Source organism: Branchiostoma floridae, unplaced genomic scaffold (assembly GCF_000003815.2).
Source record: "Branchiostoma floridae strain S238N-H82 unplaced genomic scaffold, Bfl_VNyyK Sc7u5tJ_1338, whole genome shotgun sequence".
NCBI lineage: Eukaryota > Metazoa > Chordata > Leptocardii > Amphioxiformes > Branchiostomatidae > Branchiostoma > Branchiostoma floridae.
The window spans coordinates 188,811-213,066 of NW_023365702.1; the positions used below are offsets into that span (position 1 = coordinate 188,811).

Here is a 24,256-nt window from a genome sequence, read left to right on the forward strand (position 1 = left end):
CACTGCGCAGAAAGAATAGGTAACTGAGTACTCTAAAGGGACACACGCAAACTCACACAGGTGAGAAACCTTACGGTTGTGAGGTGCGGAGAAACTTTTTGGTGAATTGAAGAAGCATATGCATATGCGGTGCAGCCAAACCAATAAATAAAGAAGCATATGCTCACACTGAAGAGAACCCTACAAGTCTGCTGGTGAAACACTTGACAGAGCATTTACCGCAAGTCAGTCAGCTGAGTAGTCTTAGAAAGCACATGCAAACTCACGAATAAGAAAAATCCCAGGATCAGGAGTATGGAATAGAGATGTAGGCCACATAGCAAGTTTGTCACTTTACATTTTATATATTTTTTTTAGTAGTTTAGACATTGTATAGCCAGCTATCTGATTGTAACTCCATGAACTGTTTTAATATTGTTGCTAAGAAATGCATTACTTTTATTTACTTGTTGATTTTGTATCTGAAGTTCCCAACCTTAGATAAGTTAGAAAAGTAGGTTTTGTTCTTTGTAAAAACTTTGGTTTTGTTATTTCGCATGCTCTTTTGTAAAATGACAAGTTGTCCATTTAGTGTAGACTAACAGTTCAAGTTGCAGAAAGCTTGTTCTATATTTCAGACTTGTAGTTTAGCTGTAACCTTGGTAACAATAGAACTGGTGAAAGCAATTATTGATGAGGAAGACTTGTTTTGTTACTACTAACTACATCTGGTCTTAAGATGGTTCCTTGTACTAATCTATATTTACTTTACTGTTAGTTTTAACGTTAGCAGTTATCTGTTATACTTGCTTAGTTCATGTAGGTAGGTGCTGGTAGGTACCCTCACTGTTAGTTGCAGGTGTTTGTCAACCATTTCGTACAGACACAAGCCTGGTTTGGATTAAGGTCCCCGACTGCCAGAAAACTTTTGAAATGATGTACACAATGTAATAACAAAGGATCCATAACAGTGCGTATTATCCTAATCATCAGAGCTAAGTTCATTTTAGGCGGATCAGAAGTTGTTTATCCGGGCCTGAATTTGTTCGTATTGAAAAGCCAAATAGTAATAGAAATTTTGGTTTAATTGTTTTGTTATGTTTTGTTGTAATCATTTGTTTTCTTCAATAAAGTTGTTTGAATGACACTTGTTTCCATATTGCATTGGAAGAAGCCGATACATTTAGCCATAGTATATAGGAGAATTCTTTTACACAACCAGTTTTACTCACTTTGCGTACGTTTCGATGTCAGATTAAGGTGTCTGGGCAACTCCCTGAGACACATACATGTCTATATACTAGTACATACATACATACATACACATACATACATACATTCATACATACATACATACATACATACATACATACATACATACATACATACATGCATACACACACATACATACATGCATACACACACACACACATACATACATACATACATACATATCTATATACTAGTACATACATACATACCTACAATCATACACACATACATACATACATTCATACAAACTACAAAAAACAAGGAGGTTGAAAATGTTACTCTCCTTGCCAAAACATTACCTTGGTGAAGGTAATTATTTATTTCAGAATATTTGCTATCACCACAACTAAAAGGAGACATACAGGAGATTTAAGATATGACCAGTGTCTCTCCAAGAAAGAAATGTCATGTCTGCATTCATCTGTACATAAATCCCGATTAAGTGTTCTCGCGCGATCGCGACAACTAGTGAATAATCTGGGAGGATGGTTGACCCTGGTCGGGGTATACTTCCGGGTCATGAAACACAACTTCCTGTTACGTCGATGTAGGTTAGACATCCAGGTAATAAGATACGCCAAAATTAGTTACTCAAGCAACTGGATATGGTTTTGAAACGGTCAGACGTTTCGAATAGAATCCACTATCCTTCGTTAGTGACACTGAAGAGATCTGGAAGAAACAGGTCTTATACTCTAACTATGAATGAAGACAATTTCGCTCCTGTAAGCTCCTGTAACTAAAACAACAGGAGCTAATTGACTCATTTGCATTAACTGTGTCTTAGCCTTGCTATCCTTTGAAATCCAAATTGTCTTCAGCTTGACTTTGGCTTAGCTTTGTTTTCTTTGCAATCCAAATTGTCTTCAGTCTGAATTGTCTTAAAACCTTTCCTATTGGACATCTGAAATTGTCTTCATTCATAGTTAGAGTATAAAAGACCTGTTTCTTCCAGATCTCTTCAGTGTCACTAACTAATTTTGGCGGACAACTTCCTGTTTTCCCGAAAAACGGCGTGGGTTTGGAAAGTCTTTCATCGTTTCGAATATCTCATCAACATTTAGCGGTTTTAGGAGTCGATGGACGTTTTGCTCAAGTCTGCTGGTGTTCAAGTTTGTTCAGGTAAGACGACATCTTGTATTTTGATACTAGAAGCTCTGTAGGTTTGGCCAAGGACGTTATATGCTTGGTTTGGCAGAAAGCTCGAAAGTTAGACCAAGGAGGTTCCGTGAACGCGTTCTTCACATTACAGGGGAGGGGGAAGGGGGTGGAGGCGAGCACAAAGAACTTACCAAAGGTAAAAAAAAAAGCAACTTTTCTGCCGTCTATGTTCACTGGAATATAGACCGTATCTTAGAGGAAAAAATTATACAAATTTATTTTTGAAATGTTTCAGTTTTCACCAAAATAGAGAGAGAACATTCTGACAAGTAGAGAAATGCATATGCAGCAGAAAGAAATGTAAACAGTGGGGGCCTGTGAGGGTTTACGGAGGATCCGTTGATAAGAATTTCTGAGGTTATTTATTCAAAGGCACGTGAAAATGCAAGTCTGTTTTGATTTATTTCTCTTTCAAAGTCAATTTTGCAGTGTTTATTGGTGTAGAAATAAGTCAAACTTGTATTTAGGGCGCGTTTTTTATAAATTGTATCAGTGAGGTGTACCTCAACTCCCCTCGTCCGCTCCCAGGCCGGAACTTACCGGCGTTCCAACATCTGGTGTTCATTATGGCGTGTTTGAACTAACTCTACTCTAATCTCAATACGGGGAGGTTCAGTAATACTTCTAGTAGGGCTTGGTACCGCTACAGAAAATTCAGGTACAGGTACGGTCCAGGTCCAGATCAGTAGGACCAGAGAATTGTCCGTGAAAACTTGAGAATATGAAATGAAAAAAAAACAAGGGTCCTTTTCGCTACATATAGAATACAACACGGTGTATTCCGTATCACCCGAGGTATCAGCCCGATCCGCGGGAGGGCTGGGACCGAGGGTGATACAGAATTCGAAATGGTTCGATTTACTCGAAGAAAGCCTGTGTGATACGCCTTTCGAACCTGTGCGATACGGAAGTTATGGCCCGGTCCGGAACACCCGTATCGAACGTTTTCGCGTCACAGGTATGACATAGAAATGAATAGTCTTGATGCATCCGATTTCTACTGGTGTTTTAAAACTCTGTCTTCTTAAAAACGACACAAATACTTCTGCTAACTCTGACCAAGTTTGATTGTAGAAACTTGGTAAAGTGACTATCATCTCTCCTGTACTTCGCTCTTACTTTCTTCTCTGTACCTGGACCGTATCTGGATTGTCTGTACAGGTACCCACCCCTAATCAGGGTACGGTAGAAGCCGCTTAATTGCACACCCCATTTGCCAGCTTATTTCGTAAAATTATCCGGCTGGTGCATTAATGCAAAGTTATCTTCCTGGACCGCACTGGTTTGGGGATTCCGTGCAATAAACAGAAGTGTGCGGTAATCCGTTGTGCAATTAACTGGCTTCTACTGTATAACTTGGGGGTGGGGATGATCGTGTCGTGTGCTACTGTAAAATTTCCTTGGGGGCATGTTGGCCATAGAGCTGAGTTGGGCTGTATAGGTCCTGGAAACAGTTTGACTACTACAGTATAACTGCACTAATGTATTTCTTTATTGGTTTATTGGTTTAGCTGTTTAGAACACACAGCCAGGTCTGCCCGACTAGCCTATGGCTTTTACAAAGGGCTAGCCATGGTGATAAAAACAGAGACAATGCATATGGAATTGGACAGAATGCTTATGTACATTAATGTATAAGTTGGTATATTAAAAAAATTATCATGCCTTGACTAATTAGAGTTCATCTTTTTCCCTACAGACGTAGCTAAGAGAATGGCATTGACAAGCAAAGTGCAGAGTTTGGATGACGTCAGGAGAAATGCAAAACAGGATGATTCTGTGCAACCAGGCACTAGGAGAGAGGAACAGTGCTACAGATGTGAGGAGTGCAGCAAGCAGTTTACAAATCTGAGCTATCTGAAGAAACACAAACGGACTCACACAGGGGAGAAACCCTACCAATGTGAGGACTGCGGCAGGCAGTTTAGAGATCTGGGTAATATGAAGAAACACAAGCGGACTCACACAGGGGACAAACCCTACAGGTGTGAGGAGTGCAGCAAGCAATTCAATAGGCTGAGTAATCTAAAAAGGCACATGCGGACTCACACAGGTGACAAACCCTACACGTGTGAGGAGTGCAGCAGGCAGTTAAGTCAGCTGGGTCATCTAAAGGGACACATGCGGACTCACACAGGGGAGAAACCCTACAGGTGTGAGGAGTGCGACAAGCAGTTCAGTACACTGTGTAATTTGAAGGCTCACATGCGTTCTCACACTGGAGAGAAACCCTACAGGTGTGAGGAGTGCAGCAGACTGTTCAGTGAGCTGCGTAATCTGAAGACTCACATCCGGACTCACACAGGTGAGAAACCCTACAGATGTGAGGAATGCAGCAAACAGTTCAGTCTGCTGGGTAATCTGAAGAGACACATGTTGAGTCACACAAGGGAGAAAGTGTGAGGCGTGCAGCAGGCAGTTCTGTGAACTCAGTTTTCTTAGAAGGCACATGCAAACTAAAATAAGAAAGGCAAAGACCGGAAATGTGAAATAGAGATGAGACAGGTCATGTGGCAAGTTTAATCGCCTGTAAACATGGCTAATTTTTCAATTTTTCACATTTTGTTTAGTAGTTTAGTTCTATTATAGCCAAATTTCTAATTGTAACTCAATTTACATTCTTCTACAACTATTGTTGTACTAATCTTGCTAAGAAAACTATTACTTTTATTTAGTTGTTGATTTCGTATCTGAAGTTCCCAACCTGAGATTAGATAGAGAATTATAACAGAGTAAGTTTTTTTTCTTTATTAAACAGTTTTGTCATTGCACATGCCCTTTTGTAGAAAGCCAATTTGGCCATTTAGTGTGGAATAACAGTTCAAGTTGCAGAAATCTTGTGCAGGTATTTAGTTTAGCTGTAACCTTGGTAACAATAGAACTGGTGAAAGCAGTTATTGTGTGAAGAAGACTTGTTTCGTTGCTACTAATTACTTGTGATCTTAAGATGGTTCATTGTACTAATCTTCATTTACATTAGTGTAAGTGTTAACGTTATCAGGTATCTGTTATACTTGCTTATTTCATGTAGGTAGAAGATGCAGGTGTTTGTTAGTTGCAGCTGTTTGTTAAACATTTTATGTAGACACAAGTCTGTTTTGGATTGAGGTCCGTAACTGCCAGAAAACTTTTGAAATGATGTAAGAACAAAGGATTGATAACAGTACGTATTATCCTAATTATCAGAGCTAAGTTCATTTTAGGGGTATCAGAAGATGCTTATCCAGGCCTGAATTTGTTCGTATTGAAAAGCCAAATAGTAATAAGAAATTTTGATTTAATTGTTTTGTTATGTTTTGTTGTCATCATTTTTTTTCTTCAATAAAGTTGTTTGAATGACACAAATATTGCATTGGAAGAAGCCGATACATTTAGCCATAGTATATAGGAGAATTCTTTTACACAACCAGTTTTACTCACTTTGCGTACGTTTCGATGTCAGATTAAGGTGTCTGGGCAACTCCCTGAGACACATATACATACATGTCTATATACTAGTACATACACACATACATACATACATACATACATACACACACATATACATACATACAAACAAACGCTACTAAAAACAAGGGGGTTAAAAAGGTTAACCTCCTTGCCAAAAACATTACCTTATTTATTTATTTATCACCTTGGCGAAGGTAATTATTTTTTTCAGAATGTTTACTATGAATAAATGGAGCAACACAGGAGAATAAAGATATTCCACTGTCCGTCTCCAAGAAAGAATGCCATGTCTGCATTTAGCCTGACTAAAATCGCGCCCCTAGCGGCCGGCCCTAAGATTGCCGCCTCCCTAGGGGGGAGGGGGTCATTAAGCCCAGTCGGCGAGAGCTTGTGTAAACACAGGCTAGTCTGCATTCATCTTTACATAATTCCCGATTGAGCGTGATCGCGACACCTAGTGAATAATCAAGGAGGATGGTTGACCCAGGTCGAGGTATACTTCCGGGTCATGAGACGCAACTTCCTGTTTTCTGGAGAAACGGCGTGGGCTTGGAAGATTTTCTTCGTCTCGAAGATTTCATCAACATTTAGCGGTTTTAGTGAGTCTACGGACGCTTTTGAGCAAGTATACTGGTGTTCAAGTTTGTTCAGGTAAGACGACCTCTTGTATTTTGATGCTAGAAGCTCTGTAGGTTTGACAGAAAGCTCCAAAACTGAAGCGTTTCGAGAACGCGATACAACTTCTCTGTGGGGAGGGGGGAACGAACCACACGGCCCGGTTTGTCGTCTGACTTTCGTCTGTGTCTACTGGAAGATATAGACCATACCTTAGAGGAAAGAATAATACGATTGCATGTTTGAAATGTTCCAGTTTTCTCATCTCAAAAATAGGAAGAGAACATTTTGATACGTGGAGGCAATTATGCAGGAAGAAACGTAAACAACGGGGGTCTGTGAGGGGTTTATGGGGTACCCTTTGTTAGGATTTCCGATATTATTTATTCAAGGGCAAGTGAAAAGGCGTGTCTATTTTTTGTTAAATGTATTTTCTCTTTGGTAGTAAATTCTGCAGTGTTCTTTTGTGTGAAAATGTGTCACACTTGTATGATGGGCGCGGTTTTATATCCGTAACGTGTACCTCAACTTCCCCCGTTCGCCCCCAGCTCGGAGCTTCCCGCCGTTCTAGCATCTGGTGTTCATTATGGCGTGATTGAACTAACTATAAGGGGAGTTTCAGTACTAGTTACGGGTGGGTGCCGGTACAGAAAATTGAGGTCCAGAGGATTTATTTCCAGGTCCGGACCTAATTGTAACACTTCTGAATGGGCAAATTAATTTCGCAACAAATGAATCTGTTTGATGGAGTATCTTATTTCTACTGGCATTTTAGAATTCTGTCATCATGTCAACAAAGCTAATGACTCTGTTAGACTAAATTTGTTTGTTAAAAGAAACTTGGTAAAATGTATTCTGCTTCGCTCTCTTTTATACAGGTTTGCGATAGCAAAACCTGTATTGATTTCGTAGGCATCAATAAGCGCCGCCATGTTTGTTTGGATGTTTACTTTCTCAATTGGGATGGTAAGTCCCCAAACACATGAATACTTGCTGGTATAATCAGATCATCATTTTCTGATCGGTCGAAAATCAGGTCTGTTTTTTCGCACCGGTCCAATAAGAAAAAACGGTTTTGTACCCACCCCTATTCTGAGTATTCAGTAACTTAAAATGGTGAAGGAAGACTTCACTATCTGTCAGTCTATATTTTTGTTAGGAGATAATGATTTATACAATGAGTTGGAAAAAAGTTTGTCCAGGACACTTATGTACAAGTTGGTATACTTACTCTTGCCTTTTCCCTACAGACGTAGCGCTCAACCTAGGAGGATGACATCAATAAGTAAGGTGCAGAGTTTGGATGCTGTCAGGAGAAATGCAGAAGAGGATGATTCTGTGCAACCTGGTAGTAGCAGAGAGAAGAAGTGCTACAGGTGTGAGGAGTGCAGCAAGCAGTTTAGTCAGCTGTGTATTCTTAAGTCTCACATGCGGACTCACACAGGAGAGAAACCCTACAGATGTGAGGACTGCGGCAGGCAGTTTAGAGATCTGGTTAACCTGAAGAACCACATGCGAACTCACACAGGTGAGAAACCCTACAGGTGTGAGGAGTGCAGCAGGCAGTTCAGTTGGCTGAGTCATCTGAATAAACACAAGCGGACTCACACAGGGGAGAAACCCTACAGGTGTGAGAAGTGCAGCAAACAGTTTAGTCAGCTGGGTAATCTTAAGAGACACATACAGACTCACACAGGGGAGAAACCCTACAGGTGTGAGGAGTGCAGCAGGCAGTTCAGTCAGCTGAGCGATCTGAAGGGACACATGCGAACTCACACAGGGGAGAAACCCTACAGGTGTGAGGAGTGCGGCAGGCAGTTCAGTCATCTGGGTCATCTGAAGAAACACATGCGAACTCACACAGGGGAGAAGCCCTACAGGTGTGAGGAGTGCAGCAAGCAGTTCAGTGAGTTGAGTAAGTTGAAGATCCATATGCGTACTCACACTGGGGAGAAACCTTACAGGTGTGAGGAGTGCAGCAGGCAGTTTAGTGAGCTGGGCCTTCTGAAGAGACACATGCGCACTCACACAGGGGAGAAACCCTACCAGTGTGAGGAGTGCAGCAGGCAGTTCAGTCTGCTGGGCGATATGAAGAAACATATGCGGATTCACACAGGTGAGAAGCCTTACAGGTGTGACAAGTGCAGCAAGCAGTTCAGCAGGCTCGCTCATCTAAAGGGACACATGCAAACTCACACAGGGGAGAAACCCTACAGGTGTGAGGAGTGCAGCAAGCAGTTCAGTGAGCTGGGAAGTCTGCAGAAACACATGCGGACTCACACAGGGGAAAAGCCTTATAAGTGTGAGGAATGCAGCAAGCAGTTCAGTGAGCTGGGTAATCTAAAAAGACACATGCGAACTCACACAGGAGAGAAACCCTACAAGTGTGAGGAGTGCAGCAGGCAGTTCAGTCAACCCAGAAGTCTAAGAAAGCACATGCAAACTCACCAATAAGAAAGGCCAGGACCAATAGTATTATATAGAGATGTTGGTCACATGGAAAATTCTGGAGATTGCCGACAAACATGGATAAATTGTCAAGTGAAGTAATATTTTTTCACACTTTGTTTAGTTGTTTAGTAGTATAGCCAGTTTTTTATTGTAACTCCACGTACATTCTTCTTCTAATGAAAGGCATTACTTTTATTTACTTTTCGATATTTCAAGTTCCCAACCTTAGATTAGTTAGAAATGTATAACACAGTAGATTTTGTTCATTATTAATCTTTGTTTTCTTATGGTGCATGCCCTGTTGTAATATGCCAAGTTTTTAATTTATTGTGAACCAACAGTTATAGAAAAAATGTTCTATATTTTAGGCTTGTAGTTTATCTCTAATCTAACGATAGAACTGGTGAAAGCAGTTAATTGTGTGAAGAAGACTTGTTTCATCATTACTAACTACTTGTGATCTCAAGATGGTTCTTTGTACTAATCTACATTTACTTGATTCAGTTGATTGTCAGCGGTATATATGCACACATACATATACATACAAACATTCACATTCATACATACATACATACAAAGATACATACTCACAAACAGACACACATACATATACACACACACTTACATATTACATACATACACACATACATATACATACACACACACATACATACATACATACAAATGCTACCAAAAGCCTTACCTTAGCGAAGGTAATTATTCTTTTCAGAACTCGAAAGCATTCGATGTCACCAGAAGGTTTATTTCTTGTCAGTACATTTATTCTTTATGAAAGGAAAAATAAACTACAACGTGATTCCATATAAGGCACTACTTTCTACATATACCTGCGATTTGTTTTTATTTGCTGAGCATCTAGCACTAGATTTTCGGGTGCAGATACGCTGAAGATCGCTAGAAGGCATCACTGCACAAGACGGGATCTAACGAAACCAATGACCAAGCAGAGGTTTGGCTTTGGCTATATTTTGATGTGTTTTATCCATTTTTGTCGGAAAACGAAATCACACCAACTTGGGGATTCCGCGTGACATGAAGAAAACAGTTCAAAATAGAAAGCCGGTTAAAAACGCCTAAAATCACATCAAAAACAGCTGGAGCCGAACCTCTGCTTGGAGAATCCTTTTTGGTTTGGTCAACAGTCTGCCGCTTTTCTTTAGTATTAAACGCAGGTTACAGGTGCAGGTCTGGTTTCCAAAGGATGCCCGCAATTTTGACCATCACAAAAGAGAGCATCATAGGAGAATAGCAATATGACCAGTGTTAGTCTCAGTGAAATGAATGTCGTGTCTGCATTCATCTTTACATAAATCCTGTTTGAGCAATATCGCGACAACTATTGAATAACCAGGAGATGATGGTTGACCCAGGTCGTGATACACTTCCGGGTTATGAGACGCAACTTCCTGTTTTCCGGAAAACGGCGTGGTCTGGATAGATTTTTTTTCCTCTCGAAGATCTCACCAACATTTAGCGGTTTTAGGGAGTCTACGGATGTTTTTGTGCACGTCGTCTGGTATTCAAGTTTGTTCAGGTAAGACGGCATCTTGTATTTTGATACTAGAAGCTCTGTAGGTTTTGCAGAAAGCTCGAAAGTGAAGCGTTTCGTGAACGCGTTGCAACTTCTTTTTTTTTGGGGGGGGGGGGGGGGCAAATAAAGGTAAAAGTCACTTGGTTCTAACGTCTGTGCCGCTGGAAGATAGACCCTAGGAAATAGTAAAGAATTTTCCAAATGTTTGGTTGAAAAGTTTCAGTTTTATGCACCTAAATATTGTAGAGTACATTCTGATACGTAGAGGAAGAAGAAGAGAAAGAAACGTAAACAGCTGGGGTCTGTGAGGGGTTTATGGAGATCCATTGATAAGTATTCTGAGGTTATGTATTCAAAGGCATATGAAAATACAAGCCTGTTTTATATATTGTTCTTTCAGAGTCAATTTTGTAGTGTTCATTGTTGTAAAAATAAGTCATACTTACATGAAAGGCGCGGTTTACATTTGTAAGGTGTACCTCAACTTCCCCCGTCCGCCCCCAGGCCGGAACTTCTAGCATCTGGTGTTCATCATGGCGTGTTTAAACTACAGTCAAACCTGCCCGACCGACCACCTCTTTTCAGCGACCACCTGGCCATTTCGACCGCTTTTTCTCGGTCCCGATTTATATTCCCATTGACGTAAGCATTAAGCGACCTTTTCTCAACGGCCACCTGGCCAACGCGACCGGCCCAAATTGAGACCCATAACGACCGCATCATTTTCAAAATTGAGGTTTTCATCGATTTTTTATGATAACTAGCGCGATTTTGTGCCGAAATCTGCCAGTTTGTGTCGGATTTTGGGGTTAAATTTACAGTTTACAGTGTGCGTGTTGTAATTGACATTAAAGACCTCGCTTCTTTACGTGCGTGCAGTGTGCTTGCTATTTGCCACTAAACACAACGAAAACCATCTATACTTTGCATCGGGCATGTTTTGAGTCGATACTCTTCTCAGCGACCACCTGTCCAAATCGACCGTTTTTTTCCGGTCGCCCGGGTGGTCCTCTTGGGCAGGTTTGACTGTACTAGTAACTCTACGGGGCCGTGGAGGTTCAGTAGTACTACTGCATACCTGTATACCATCTTCAGTCGAGGGAGGAGTATACTCCTGTGGTGGACTAGTGATTCCTTTGCTGTGAAATGGCAAAACGACCATTGTTTTGATTACCGCCCATTCACAAGTTTTGCAGACAATGCCCACTGGGAAAGTGGTACCACTTGGCACAAAAATATGTGAATTTTCATGAATTTTAGCAAAACTAACCAAGAAAATAGGGAAGAAACACACTAAATTTCAAAAGTAGTACAGTATAGCAGGGCTACTGGAGGGCCTCCGTTATTCCATCCTCTGGGGAGGACTCTGATTGATGAAGTATTCAATTTCTACTGGTATTTTAAAATTCTGTCGTCATGGAAATAATAAACACTAATGCCTCTGCTAATTGAGACCGAGTTTGATTGTAGAAACATACGTGAATAACTTCATCAGGTTGGCAATTATTCATATAGTAAGGTTCTTTTAGCACAACCAGAAAATAACTTACTTCCAACGTTTCGGTGTCTGTCAGTCACCATCATCAGGGTGGAATGACGGGAACTACTTCTTGCTGCTACTTATAGCCGATGTAGGTGGCGTTGCAAAAGGATTCCGTGTAAAAGTTGTGACAAGGTGTACATTGGAGAGACGGGCAGGACTTTCAACACCAGACTTGAAGAACACAGAAAGGAGGCACAAAACAGTAAAGGCAGTGCATACACAAGATCTCAGAAGAAGGCAGCAGAACAAACAGAGAACAAATCGGCAGTCACAGACCATATTCATAGAAACAATTGCGTAATAGACTGGGAGGGGGCAAGAGTCATTGACAGAGAGGAAAACAGAAGAACTCGATGGATTAAAGAAGCAGTTTGGATCAGAATATCAGTGCCAGTCATGATCAGAGACGAGGGGGATACAAGCTGAGCCACGTCTGGGATGGCATTCTTGCTGCTGCAACGCCACCTACATCGGCTATAAGTAGCAGCAAGAAGTAGTTCCCGTCATTCCACCCTGATGATGGTGACTGACAGACACCGAAACGTTGGAAGTAAGTTATTTTCTGGTTGTGCTAAAAGAACCTTACTATATGTAGAAACATAGGTAACATAACTTTTAACTCTCCTCTACTTCGCTCGTTACTTTCTCCTCTGAACTATGCCTGTACCTAGACTTTCTCTGTATGTTCTGTATGGGGTAATAGGGGTATCGCTTGGGGGGGGGGGGGTGCTGCTGTAGAATTTCCTTGGGGGCATGTTGGCCCAAGAGCCGAGGAGTTGGGCTGTATTGGCCCTGGAAACATTTTGGCTTGTACAAGTTTTGATACAAATGTACTTACACATTTAGGGCCTCTTGGCTAATTACAATTCATCTTTTCCCTACAGGCCTTGTGCTGGAGCAAGAAGGAGGATGGCATCAACAAGCAACGTACTGAGTTCAAACAAAGTCAGCAGAGATGCAGAAAATGATTCTGTGCAACCTGGTACTAGCAGAGAGGAGAAGTGCTACAGGTGTGAGGAGTGCAGCACGCAGTTCAGTCGGCTGAGTAATCTGCAAAGGCACATGCGGACTCACACAGGGGAGAAGCCTTATAAGTGTGAGGAGTGTAGCAAACAGTTCAGTCAGCGGGGTAATCTGAAGACTCACATGCAGACTCACACAGGGGAGAGACCCTACAAGTGTGAGGAGTGCAGCAAACAGTTTAGTCAGCTGGCTAATCTAAAGAGACACATACAGACTCATACTGCTGATAAACCCTACATGTGTGAGGAGTGTAGCAAGCAGTTCAGTGAGCTGAGTAAGCTGAAGATTCACCTGCGGACTCATACAGGGGAGAAACCCTACAAGTGTGAGGAGTGCAGCAGGCAGTTCAGTCGGCTGGGTCATCTAAAGGAGCACATGCGAACTCATACAGGGGAAAAGCCCTACAAGTGTGAGGAGTGCAGCAGACAGTTCAGTCGACTGGGTCATCTAAAGGAACACATGCGGACTCACACAGGTGAGAAACCCTACAGGTGTGAGGAGTGCTGCAGGCAGTTCAGTGAGCTAGGTACTCTAAAAACTCATATGCGAACTCACACAGGAGAGAAACCCTACAAGTGTGAGGAGTGCAGCAAACAGTTCAGTCGGCTCAGAATTCTTAGAAAGCACATGAAAACTCACAAATAAGAAAGCCCAGGACCAGGAGTGTGAAATAGAGATGTTGGTCACATGGTAAATTTTGAAGATTACCTGTAAACATGGCTCATTTGTCAATGTTAATTTTTTCACATTTTGTTTAGTAGTATATTCATTTTTTCGATTGTAGCTCTATGTATTGTTGTAATGATCTTGCTATGAAAGGTATTACTTTTATTTAAGTTTTCTTTTCTTTTCTTCCTGATTTCTTGTATGAAGTCCCCAACCTTAGATTAGTTAGAAAAGTATAACAGTAAGAGTAGGTTTTGTTCTTTATTTAAGTTTTTTTGCTAATGCCCATCTAGTGTGGAATGACAATTTTAGTTGCAAAAGTCTTGTTCTATATTTCAGTCTTGTAGCTTACCTGATGATGATGGCAGTTTCTTCGTATGATTAGACGACCAGTCTGCCTGGCCTGCACGTGACTTTTTAAGGTGAAGGAGGGGTGTGCACTTCCTTCTCCACCCTCTCGTCTACTTACGTAGCTTACCTATAACTTTGGTAACAATAGAACTTGTGAAAGCAGTTATTGTGTGAAGGAGATTTGTTTCGTCACTACTAACTTCTTTGTACTAATCTACATTTACTGTAGTGTGAATGTTAGCGTTGTCAGGTATGTATTGATAATTATACTTGCTTTCAACTAGGTTTTAATCTTTTTTAGGGGTATCAGAAGTTGTTTTTTGAGGCCTGAATTTTTCTTGAAAACACACATTGTAGAAGTATTATTTTAGGTTTTAACTTTTATTATTCTGTTAGTTTTTTCATTGTAGTCATTTGTTTTGTTCAATACAGTTGTTTGTTTGGTGCACACTTGTTTGGAGATAGCATTTGAAGAAGCCGATACATTTAGGTATGGCACTAAGCCATAGTATGTAGAAGAATTCTTTTACACAACCAGTTTGTACTCACTTTGCGTATGTTTCGATATCTGAGGAAGGTGTCTGAGAGTCATCGAAATGTTAGCAAAGTGAGTAAAATTTGGTTGTGTGAAAGAATTCTCCTATATTCTACCAACCTGATGAAACTATTTTCCGAAATCGCCATAGTAGTTTATAAGTATGATGTACAGATGACTGGGTACAAACAAAACACTTTTTTATGCTCCCAAAATTGAAAGGAACGCATCTAAAACCATGAATTCCTCAATGATAGTTATGATAGTTTAATCTCCAAGCAGATCCTACGGTAGCATAAGATAGTATCAAAAGCCGGCTTAGGAGTGTGTTTTGCTACATGGTAAATGTACACCTCTTGGCTGACTACACTCCTTGGCCATTTTGGTACTATCTTATGCCATTGTAGGATCTGCTTGGAGATTAATGATAGTTATGATTTTGTAATCAGACTGATTGTTTTCATCCAAGATGTGCTCCTTTCAAAGACATGATGAAGACATGCTTTGAGGCACATCCTGGATATCCAGAACATATCAATACATATAAATAAATCATTCGAGCCTTCTCAAGTTATGCTGTTCATCTGCTTAAAAGCACATACATACATACTTTCAAACATACACACAAGCATATATACATACATTAAGACACACACACACACATACATACATACACACAAACATACATACATACATACACACAAACATATATACATACATACATATATACATACATAACACACACACTCACATACATACAAACATACATAACACACATACGTGCATACATACATACACACACACACACACACACACACATACATATACACACATACAAACAGACGCTATCAAAAGCCTAACCTTAGCGCAGGTAATTACACATTTCAGAATTCAAAGACAAAAGAATACGTTATCACCCGAATGTTAATTTCATTAAGTTACTACATTTAAATTCTCACGAAAAGAATAAAACAACATGATTCCATATAAGGCACCACTTGCTACATGTACTTGAGATTCGTTTTTATTTGCTGAGCAGAGCACCGGATTTCCGGGTGCATATACGCTGATGATCGCTAGAAGGCATCACTGCACAGGACACTGGACGGGTCTTCTTTTCAAATGTGGCCTTACGGAACCAATGACCAAGCAGATGTTTGACTTTGGCTGTATTTTGATGTGTTTTATTCGTTTTTGTCGGGAAACGGAATCACACCAACTTTGGGGATCCCGCATGGCATGAAGAAAACAGTCCAAAATTGAAACGCCGTTAAAACTCTTGAAATAACGTCAAAAACAGATTGAATCGAACCTCTGCTTGGAGAATACGTACTTCTTGGTTTGGTCAGCAGTCTGCCGTTTTTCTCCAGTGGCACGGGTACAGGTACAGGTCTGGTTTCCAAAGGATGCCGCAATTTAAAACACGTTGATCATCTGCAAAAGGAGCGACAGAGAGGAATAAAAATATGACCAGTGCCAGTGTCAGTCTCCAAGAAAGAAATGCCATGTCTGCACTCATCTTTACATAAATCCCATTTGAGCGTTATCGCGACAACTATTGGATAACCAGGAGATAATGGTGATATAGGACCGTTGGTGTACTTCCGGGTCATATGACGCCACTTCCTGTTTTCTGGAGAAACGGCGTGGGTTTGGAAGTTTTCTTCGTTTCGAAGATCTCGTCAACATTTAGCGGTTTTAGTGAGTCTACGGACGCTTTTGTGCAAGTCTGCTGGTGTTCAAGTTTGTTCGGGTAAGACGACATCTTGTATTTTGATACTAGAAGCTACTAGGTTTGTCAGGAAGCTCGAAAGTGAACCGTTTCGTGAACGCGTCGCAACTTCAGTTCTTTACAGGGAGGGGGGCAAACAAGGACGACAACAATACAGGTTTAAACCACATGGTTAGTCGTCTGTATCCACTGGAACATAGACCATAGTTTGCAGGGAAGAATTGTAGAAATTTATGTTTGAAATGTTCCAGTTTTCTGCACAAAAATAGGGAGAGAACATTCTGATACGTAGAGGTATGCAGAAAACGTAAACAGCGGGGGCCTGTGAGGGGTTTACAAAGTATCCGTTGATAAGAATTCTAAGGTTATTTATTAAAAAGACAATTGAAAATGCAAGCCTGTCTTTATGTATTCCTCCTTTGTGATCAATTTTACATTGTTCGTTGGTGTAGAAAAATTTGTCATACTTGTATGAAAGGCGCGGTTTATATCTGTAAGGTGTACCTCAACTCCCCCCGCCACCCCCCCCCCCCACCCCCCGTGTACACTATTTGATATGCACTAGATTTCCGGCGGTTTCTAGCGAGGACCAATCAGATGACTGCTAGCAGGTCACTGACCGCCGTCGACAATTAGCCAATGGCAGCCTAGTTACGGGCTAATTGCACCTCTTGTAGCCATCTAGTTTCATGTAAATGTCCTACACTCAACCCAAGCGCATTTGAGTTGCTGTTTTGAGTTCTTCCGTACGTCTAGATCGATCAGCTTGAATATAGTTAACTTTGAAAGTTGGATGATCAAAAAGCGGAGGGACTGTAGAGATGAAGTTTTACACTTTCAATGGTGCTGCGCTCGCGCTAATGGAGCGGTCGCTACGCGCCCGTTGCGACAACTGTGGAACGTCGAACTATGTTTGTGTCAAGAAGCTACAGAAGCCTCCACAACGTGTAAAAATTGTGACGAGGAAGTGACTTGGGTTAGCCCTAAGAATGGACACAGATAAATGATCAATGTGATTTTATTGAATTATTGAATTTAGTAGAATTAAAAGTACAGTAGACCCTTCTCTTCCGCCATAAGCCACAGGTACTTTTGTGATGAGCCGGCTGTATGGCCTCGTTATAAACAGGTCACCAATAAGTTAGTATTAGCACTTGTATTGTTATAATCAAATGTACGGTATCCATATTTCCTAAGAAGTTGTATACTTACCTATGTTGAGCCAGTAGATGTACTAAATGTTGAGCCAGTACACGGTCATAATATGGCATGCTGTCATGCATGCATTTTGCAATGATGTGTGTAAAGTTTTGGGCTAATGTAACATGTGTCACATTTTACATTGTTGTTATTTCTGTAAAATATATAGTAAAAACAGCACGTAGTTCTACAACTCACAACTTGGATCTTGTAATAAGGTAAAAAGACGTCTCTAAAGACCCATGTGCAACGGCTGTAGTAAGTTGATTCTTCAGTCCGTACTTCTATTCTATATACTAGTATTACCAGTATTTAAAGGGACCAGCTCACAAAAAAAAACTGCAAACTAAAGAAATCCCTAGAAAGATGTCCTTTGTAATGTATTGACGGTATTTAACAGCTAGTAATCGACGGACAATAGGTGTGAAACACTCCTCCCTGACCCCCGCGTGCCACCGGTCTGGTGTTAATTGGTTACTCCGCATTTGAAGACCGGCTTCATGGGCGTTGACCTCGCTAGAAATCTACTGAATAACATTTAGAGCTAGCCCCCCCCCCCCCCCCCCCAGGCCGGGACTTCCCTGCGTTCTAACATCTGGTGTTCATTATTATGGCGTGTTTGAACTACTGTACAGTAACTCTACGGGGAGGTTCAATAGTACTTCTAGTTGGGTGGGTAGTACTGGGTACCGGTACAGAAAAATCAAGACCAGAGGATTTATTTACAGGTCCATACCTAAACGTAGACCTCAGCTAGTTTGTGAAAACTTGTGAATGGGCAAGACAATGGTCCGTTTCACAACAAAATATGTATGGGTTTGATGGAGCTTGGAGGTTGGATGGAGTATATGATGTCTTCTGGCGTTTCAGAATTGTGTTATCATGTCAACAAAGCTAGTGCCTCAGTTAGACTACATTTGTTTGTAGAAACTTGTAAAATGTATTCTGCTTCGCTCTTGTTTTTACAGGTTTGCGATAGCAAAACCTGTATTGACTTCGTAGTCATCAATAAGCGCCGCCATGTTGGATGTTTGCTTTCTCAATTGGGGCGGTAAGTCCCCAAACACATGAATGCTGGCTGGTATAATCAGTTCATTTTCTAACCGATCTAAAATCAGGTCCAATAATTTTTTTCAGGTCTGTTCTTTTCGCACCTGTCCAACAAGAAAAAATGGTTTTGTACCCACCCCAATTCAGTAACATAAAATAATGAAGGGAAGCTTCACTATTTGTTAGTGTCTATTTATACATTGAGACAGAAATAGTTTGACTTGTACTCAAGTTGGTATACTTACAAATTTTGTAGCCTGACTAAAATCATAATCCTAGCGCCCGGCCCTACAATATTGCCGCCGTCTCGGGGAGGGGGTCATTAACCCCAGCCAGCGAGAGATTGTGTAAACACAGGCTACAAATTAAGGGACTATTTCCTAACGACAATCCTTTATTCCCTACAGGCGTACCGCAAAATCGAGGAGGATGGCATCAACAAGCAATGTGCAGAGTTTGGATGACGTCAGGAGAAGTGCAGAAAAGGATGATTCTGTGCAACCTGGCACTAGCAGAGGGAAGAAGTGCTACAGGTGTGAGGAGTGCTGCAAGCAGTTTAGTCAGCTGGGTAATCTTAAGAGACACATGCAGACTCACACAGGGGAGAAACCCTTCAAGTGTGAGGAGTGCAGCAAGCAGTTCAGTGAGCTTGGTAAGCTGAAGATTCACCTGCGGACTCACACAGGGGAGAAACCCTACAGATGTGAAGAATGTAGCAAACAGTTCAGTCAGTTGTGTCATCTAAAAGGACACATTCGGACTCACACAGGGGAGAGCCCCTACAGATGTGAAGAATGTAGCAAACAGTTCAGTCAGTTGTGTCATCTAAAAGCACACATTCGGACTCACACAGGAGAGAAACCCTACAAGTGTGAGGAGTGCCACAAGCAGTTCAGTGAGCTAGGTCATCTAAAGAGACACATGCAAACTCATACAGGGGATAAACTGTACAGATGTGAGGAGTGCAGCAGGCAGTTCAGTCGGCTGGATCATCTAAAAATACACGTGCGGGCTCACACAGGGGAGAAACCCTACAAGTGTGAGGAGTGCAGAAAGGAGTTCAGTCTGCTGGATAATTTGAAGAAGCATATGCGGACTCACACAGGGGAGAAACCCTACAGGTGTGAAGAGTGCAGCAGGCAGTTCAGTCAACTGACTAATCTACAAAAACACATGCGGACTCACACAGGAGAGAAACCCTACAGGTGTGAGGAGTGCGGTAGGCAGTTCAGTGAGCTGGGAAGTCTCCAGAAACACATGCGGACTCACACAGGGGAGAAGCCCTACAAGTGTGAGGAGTGCAGCAAACATTTCAGTCGGCTGGATAATCTTAGGAGGCATATGCAAACTCACACAAGGGACAAAGTGTGAGTTGCACAGCAGGTAGTTCTATCAACTCACTCATCTTAGAAAGCATAAACAAACTCACAAATAAGAAAGCCCAGGACCAGGAGTGTGAAATATAACCTCCAGCCAGACCCACGGTGCGTAATGTATAGTATCAAACTTACTTATACTTTGGTGCCCGTTTGACTCCCTTAGGCCGGCTATACTCCCTGGCCAGCTTTGATACTACACATGTATCTTATGGCACCATAGGACCTGCTTTGAGATTATGTGAAATAGAGATGTTGGTCATAGGGCAAATTTTGAAGATTGCCTGCAAACATTGTTATTTTGTTAATAAACATGTTTTTCACATTATGTTTAGTAGTTTGGACATTGTATAGCCAGCTCTCTGATTATAACTCCATGTGCTTTATTTTAAAAGTACATTTGTATTGATGTAATGGTCTTGCTAAGAAAGGCATTACCTTTATTTTCTTGTTGATTTCTTATCTGAAGTTCCCAACTATAGATTAGTTAGAACAAGGACGTTATATTAGAACGTCCTTGGTTGGAAATGTATAACATAGGTTTTGTTCTATATTAAACTTTGTTTTTCTTACTGCACATATCCTTTTGTAAAATGCCAAGTTGTCCATTCAGTGTGGAATAACAGCTCAAGTTGCAGCAGTCTTGTTCTATAGTTCAGGCTTGTATAGTTTAGCTGTTACTTAGTATAACATTTGGTAACAATAGAACAAGCAGTAATTGTGTGAAGAAGACTTGTTGCGTCATTACTAACTACTTGTGATCTTAAAATGGTTCTTTGTACTAATCAACATTTACATAAGTGTTAGTCTTAACGTTATCAGGTATCTGTTTTACTTGCCTAGTTCATGTAGATAGATGTAGGTTGTGAACTTTTATTATTAGTTGTAAGTGTTTGTTAAATATTTCGTGCAGACGCAAGGCTGGTTTGGATTAAGGTCCATATGAAAAATGCTGTGTTTCCTGTTTCAGTCCTGAAAAACATTTGGGTCGTTAGGTAGGGATTATCTTTTCTTTTAGATTATTTTGTACTTTGGCGAAAACTCTAGTGGTAATATACACATTTGTTCAATGTCAAAACAGTACATATTATTATAATAAGTTTTCATCTTTCTTAGGGGTATCAAAAGCTGTTTTTGGAGGCCTGAATTTGTCTTAAATTCAACACCAAATTAACATTGTAATGGAATTGTTATTTGCAATTTATTGTACATGTTCTGTCACGGTTTTCGTACTAGTAGTAATTCGTTCAATAAAGTTGGTTGCATGTTGCACACTTGTTTGGATATGGCATTTGAAGAAGCTGATATATTTAGTATTGCACTAGCCATAGTACAGAGGAGAATTATTTTACACAACCAGTTTGTGTTCGTTTCATTGTCGGAGGAATTTGTCTGAGAGGTATCGAAACGTTAGCAAAGTGAGTAAATATGAGTTGTGTAAAAGAATTCTCCTATATTCTACCAACCTGATGAAACTATTTTCGGAAATAGCCATAGTAGTTTATTAATATAATGTACAGATACCTGCCAGGGTACAAACAAAACGATTTTGCTCGCACAAATTGAAAGGAATGCATCTAAAACCATACATTGTTTAATAATAGTTACTCAAAGAACTGGATATGACTTCGGCCAAACGTTTCAGACAGCACCTGTTGTATCCAAGATGTGCTTCTTTCCAGATCATGCATTGAGGCACAACTTGGATATCCAGAATATATCAGTACATGTACCCTCCATTCAGGAATTCAAGTTATGCTGTTCATCTTCTTACAGCTATGTACACACATAGATACAAACATACATACTGTCATACACGCATACATACATTCATACACACATAAAACATACACACACACACACACACACATACATACAAACATACATACATAACACACACATACGTGCATACATACATACACACACACACACACACACACACACACACATACATATATACACACATACAAACAATCGCTACCAAAAGCCTAACCTTAGCGAAGGTAATTACACATTTCAGAACTCAAAGACAAAAGAATGACTTATCACCAGTATTTTTATTTCGTTAAGTCAATACATTTAAATCTTCATGAAAAGAATAAACTCATCATGATTCCATATAAGGCACCACTTTCTATTTTCTACATGTACTTGCCATTTGTTTTTATTTACTGAGCAGAGCACCAAATTTTCGGGTGCATATATGCTGAAGATCGCTAGAAGGCATCACTGCACACCAAGCAGAGGTTTGGCTTCGGCTGTGTTTTGATGTGTTTTAGGCGTATTTGTCGGGAAACGGAATCACATCCCGTATGACATTAAGAAACAGTTAACATAAAAATGCCGTTAAAAACGCCTAAAATAACGACAAAAAAATAGTAGCCGGAGCCGAACCTTCTTGGTTAGGTCAGCAGTCTGCCGTTTTTCTTTAGTGGCCCGGGTACAGGTACACAAAGGATGATGCAATTTAATACACGTTGATCGTCTGCAAAAGGAGCGACACAGAGGAATAAAATATGACCAGTGTCAGTCACCAAGAAAGAAATGCCTTGTGGGCAATGACCCTAATTGACGCAGGCGCAGAAGGCCCAAAAGTATTTTAGCCTATTTTATCAGGAAAATGTAAGTAACATTTCATATTGGTGAGACAGTGTAGGTTGCAGATGTTCAGATTCGGCAAAAAACAAGGTTTTGGTTAATTTTTTCGGCCTGTGCTGACCCCTAATTTGAAGTGGTCAGTCCCTAAAATGATGTCATGGAACGTAGTTTTGACCGCTGAAATATCTTGCGCTGGTCAGAAAAGATTAGACTTTTGGACACTTGAGATAGCGGGTTGCTGTGTGGGGTGAGTTCTTATGACCTGCAATGTTCACGGATGAGATTATGACACCCTGAACTTGCTAATTTTTACATTATCGCCAATACAGATTACCATTAGTGTTCACTGCTCTTGTCTGCACGCATCTTTACATAGATCCCATTGAGCGTTATCGCGACAACTATTGGATAACCAGGAGATAATGGTGACCTAGGACCATTGGTATACTCCTTCCGGGTCATATGACACAACTTCCTGTTTTTCCGAAAAACGGCGTGGGTTTGGAAAGTTCTTCATCGTTTCGAAGATCTCGTCAACATTTAGCGGTTACAGGGAGCCGACGGACGTTTTGTGCCAGTCTGTTGGTTTTCAAGTTTGTTCAGGTAAGACGACTTCTTGTATTTTGATGCTAGAAGCTCTGTAGGTTTGACTGAAACTGAAGCATTTTGTGAACGCGTTGCAACTTCTTTTTTGGGGAGGGGGGAAACAGAGGCAAAATCACATGGTTCTGACAACTGGAAAATAGACCATAGCCTAGAGGAAAGAATTATACAAACGTATGTTTGAAATGTTCCAGTTTTCTGCCCTCAAAAATAGGGAGAGAACATTTTGATACGTGGAGGAAATTATGCAGGAAGAAACGTAAACAACGGGGGCCTGTGACGGGTTTATGTGGTACCCTTTGTTAGGATTTCCGATATTATTTATTCAAGGGCAAGTGAAAACGCGTGTCTATTTTTTGTTAAATATATTTTCTCTTTGGTAGTAAATTCTGCAGTGTTCTTTTGTGTGAAAATGTGTCACACTTGTATGATGGGCGCGGTTTTATATCCGTAAGGTGTACCTCAACTTCCCCCGTCCGCCCCCAGCTCGGAGCTTCCCGCCGTTCTAGCATCTGGTGTTCATTATGGCGTGTTTGAACTAACTATAAGGGGAGTTTCAGTACTAGTTACGGGTGGGTGCCGGTACAGAAAATTGAGGTCCAGAGGATTTATTTCCAGGTCCGGACCTAATTGTAAAACTTCTGAATGGGCAAATTAATTTCGCAACAAATGCATCTGTTTGATGGAGTATCTTATTTCTACTGGCATTTTAGAATTCTGTCATCATCTCAACAAAGCTAATGAGTCATGACTCTGTTAGACTAAATTTGTTTGTTAAAAGAAACTTGGTAAAATGTATCCTGCTTTGGTCTTGTTTCAAAACCTGTATTGGTTTTGTTGGTACCAGTAGGCGCTGCCATGTTGGATGATTACTTTCTCAATGGACCCTTCCAGGACTGAGGTTTGTGATAGCAAAACCTGTATTGATTTCGTAGGTATCAGTAAGCGCCGCCATGTTGGATGTTTACTTTCTCAATAAGCCTTCTCACACTAGTTAGTACGCATGCGCGGGGCAAAAGGAACTCTGGGTAATGTCAAAGTTGAAGGCACACGGAAAATCAACAGTCTCGCCTCTACCATTGTTTCGATTTGTGTAACA

The 24,256-nt window shown here is 40.8% G+C and overlaps 2 protein-coding genes across 2 annotated transcripts in view; both read left to right on the top strand.

The window, feature by feature from the left end:
* Positions 1-2,198: 2,198 nt before the first annotated feature.
* LOC118407417 (zinc finger protein 160-like) overlaps positions 2,199-24,256 on the top strand; it is a 32,872-nt gene continuing 10,814 nt past the window's right edge. Inside the window, exon 1 of the mRNA XM_035807892.1 lies at positions 2,199-2,373. The gene's annotated coding sequence lies outside the window, so the exon portion shown is untranslated. The remainder of the gene's footprint in view (positions 2,374-24,256) is intronic.
* Positions 6,288-9,423, top strand: LOC118407410 (zinc finger protein 678-like). The gene is made up of 2 exons (XM_035807885.1): positions 6,288-6,513; positions 7,728-9,423. The coding sequence occupies exons 1-2, from the start codon at positions 6,371-6,373 to the stop codon at positions 8,929-8,931; spliced, it is 1,347 nt and encodes a 448-aa protein (XP_035663778.1). The 5' UTR covers positions 6,288-6,370; the 3' UTR covers positions 8,932-9,423.

Excerpts from the sequence above, each read along its gene's own strand:
- LOC118407410 (XM_035807885.1), top strand. The coding sequence starts at position 6,371 with ATGAGACGCAACTTCCTGTTTTCTGGAGAAACGGCGTGGGCTTGGAAG. Across the intron at positions 6,514-7,727 it reads TGGTGTTCAAGTTTGTTCAG|ACGTAGCGCTCAACCTAGGA; the intron begins GTAAGACGACCT and ends TTTTCCCTACAG.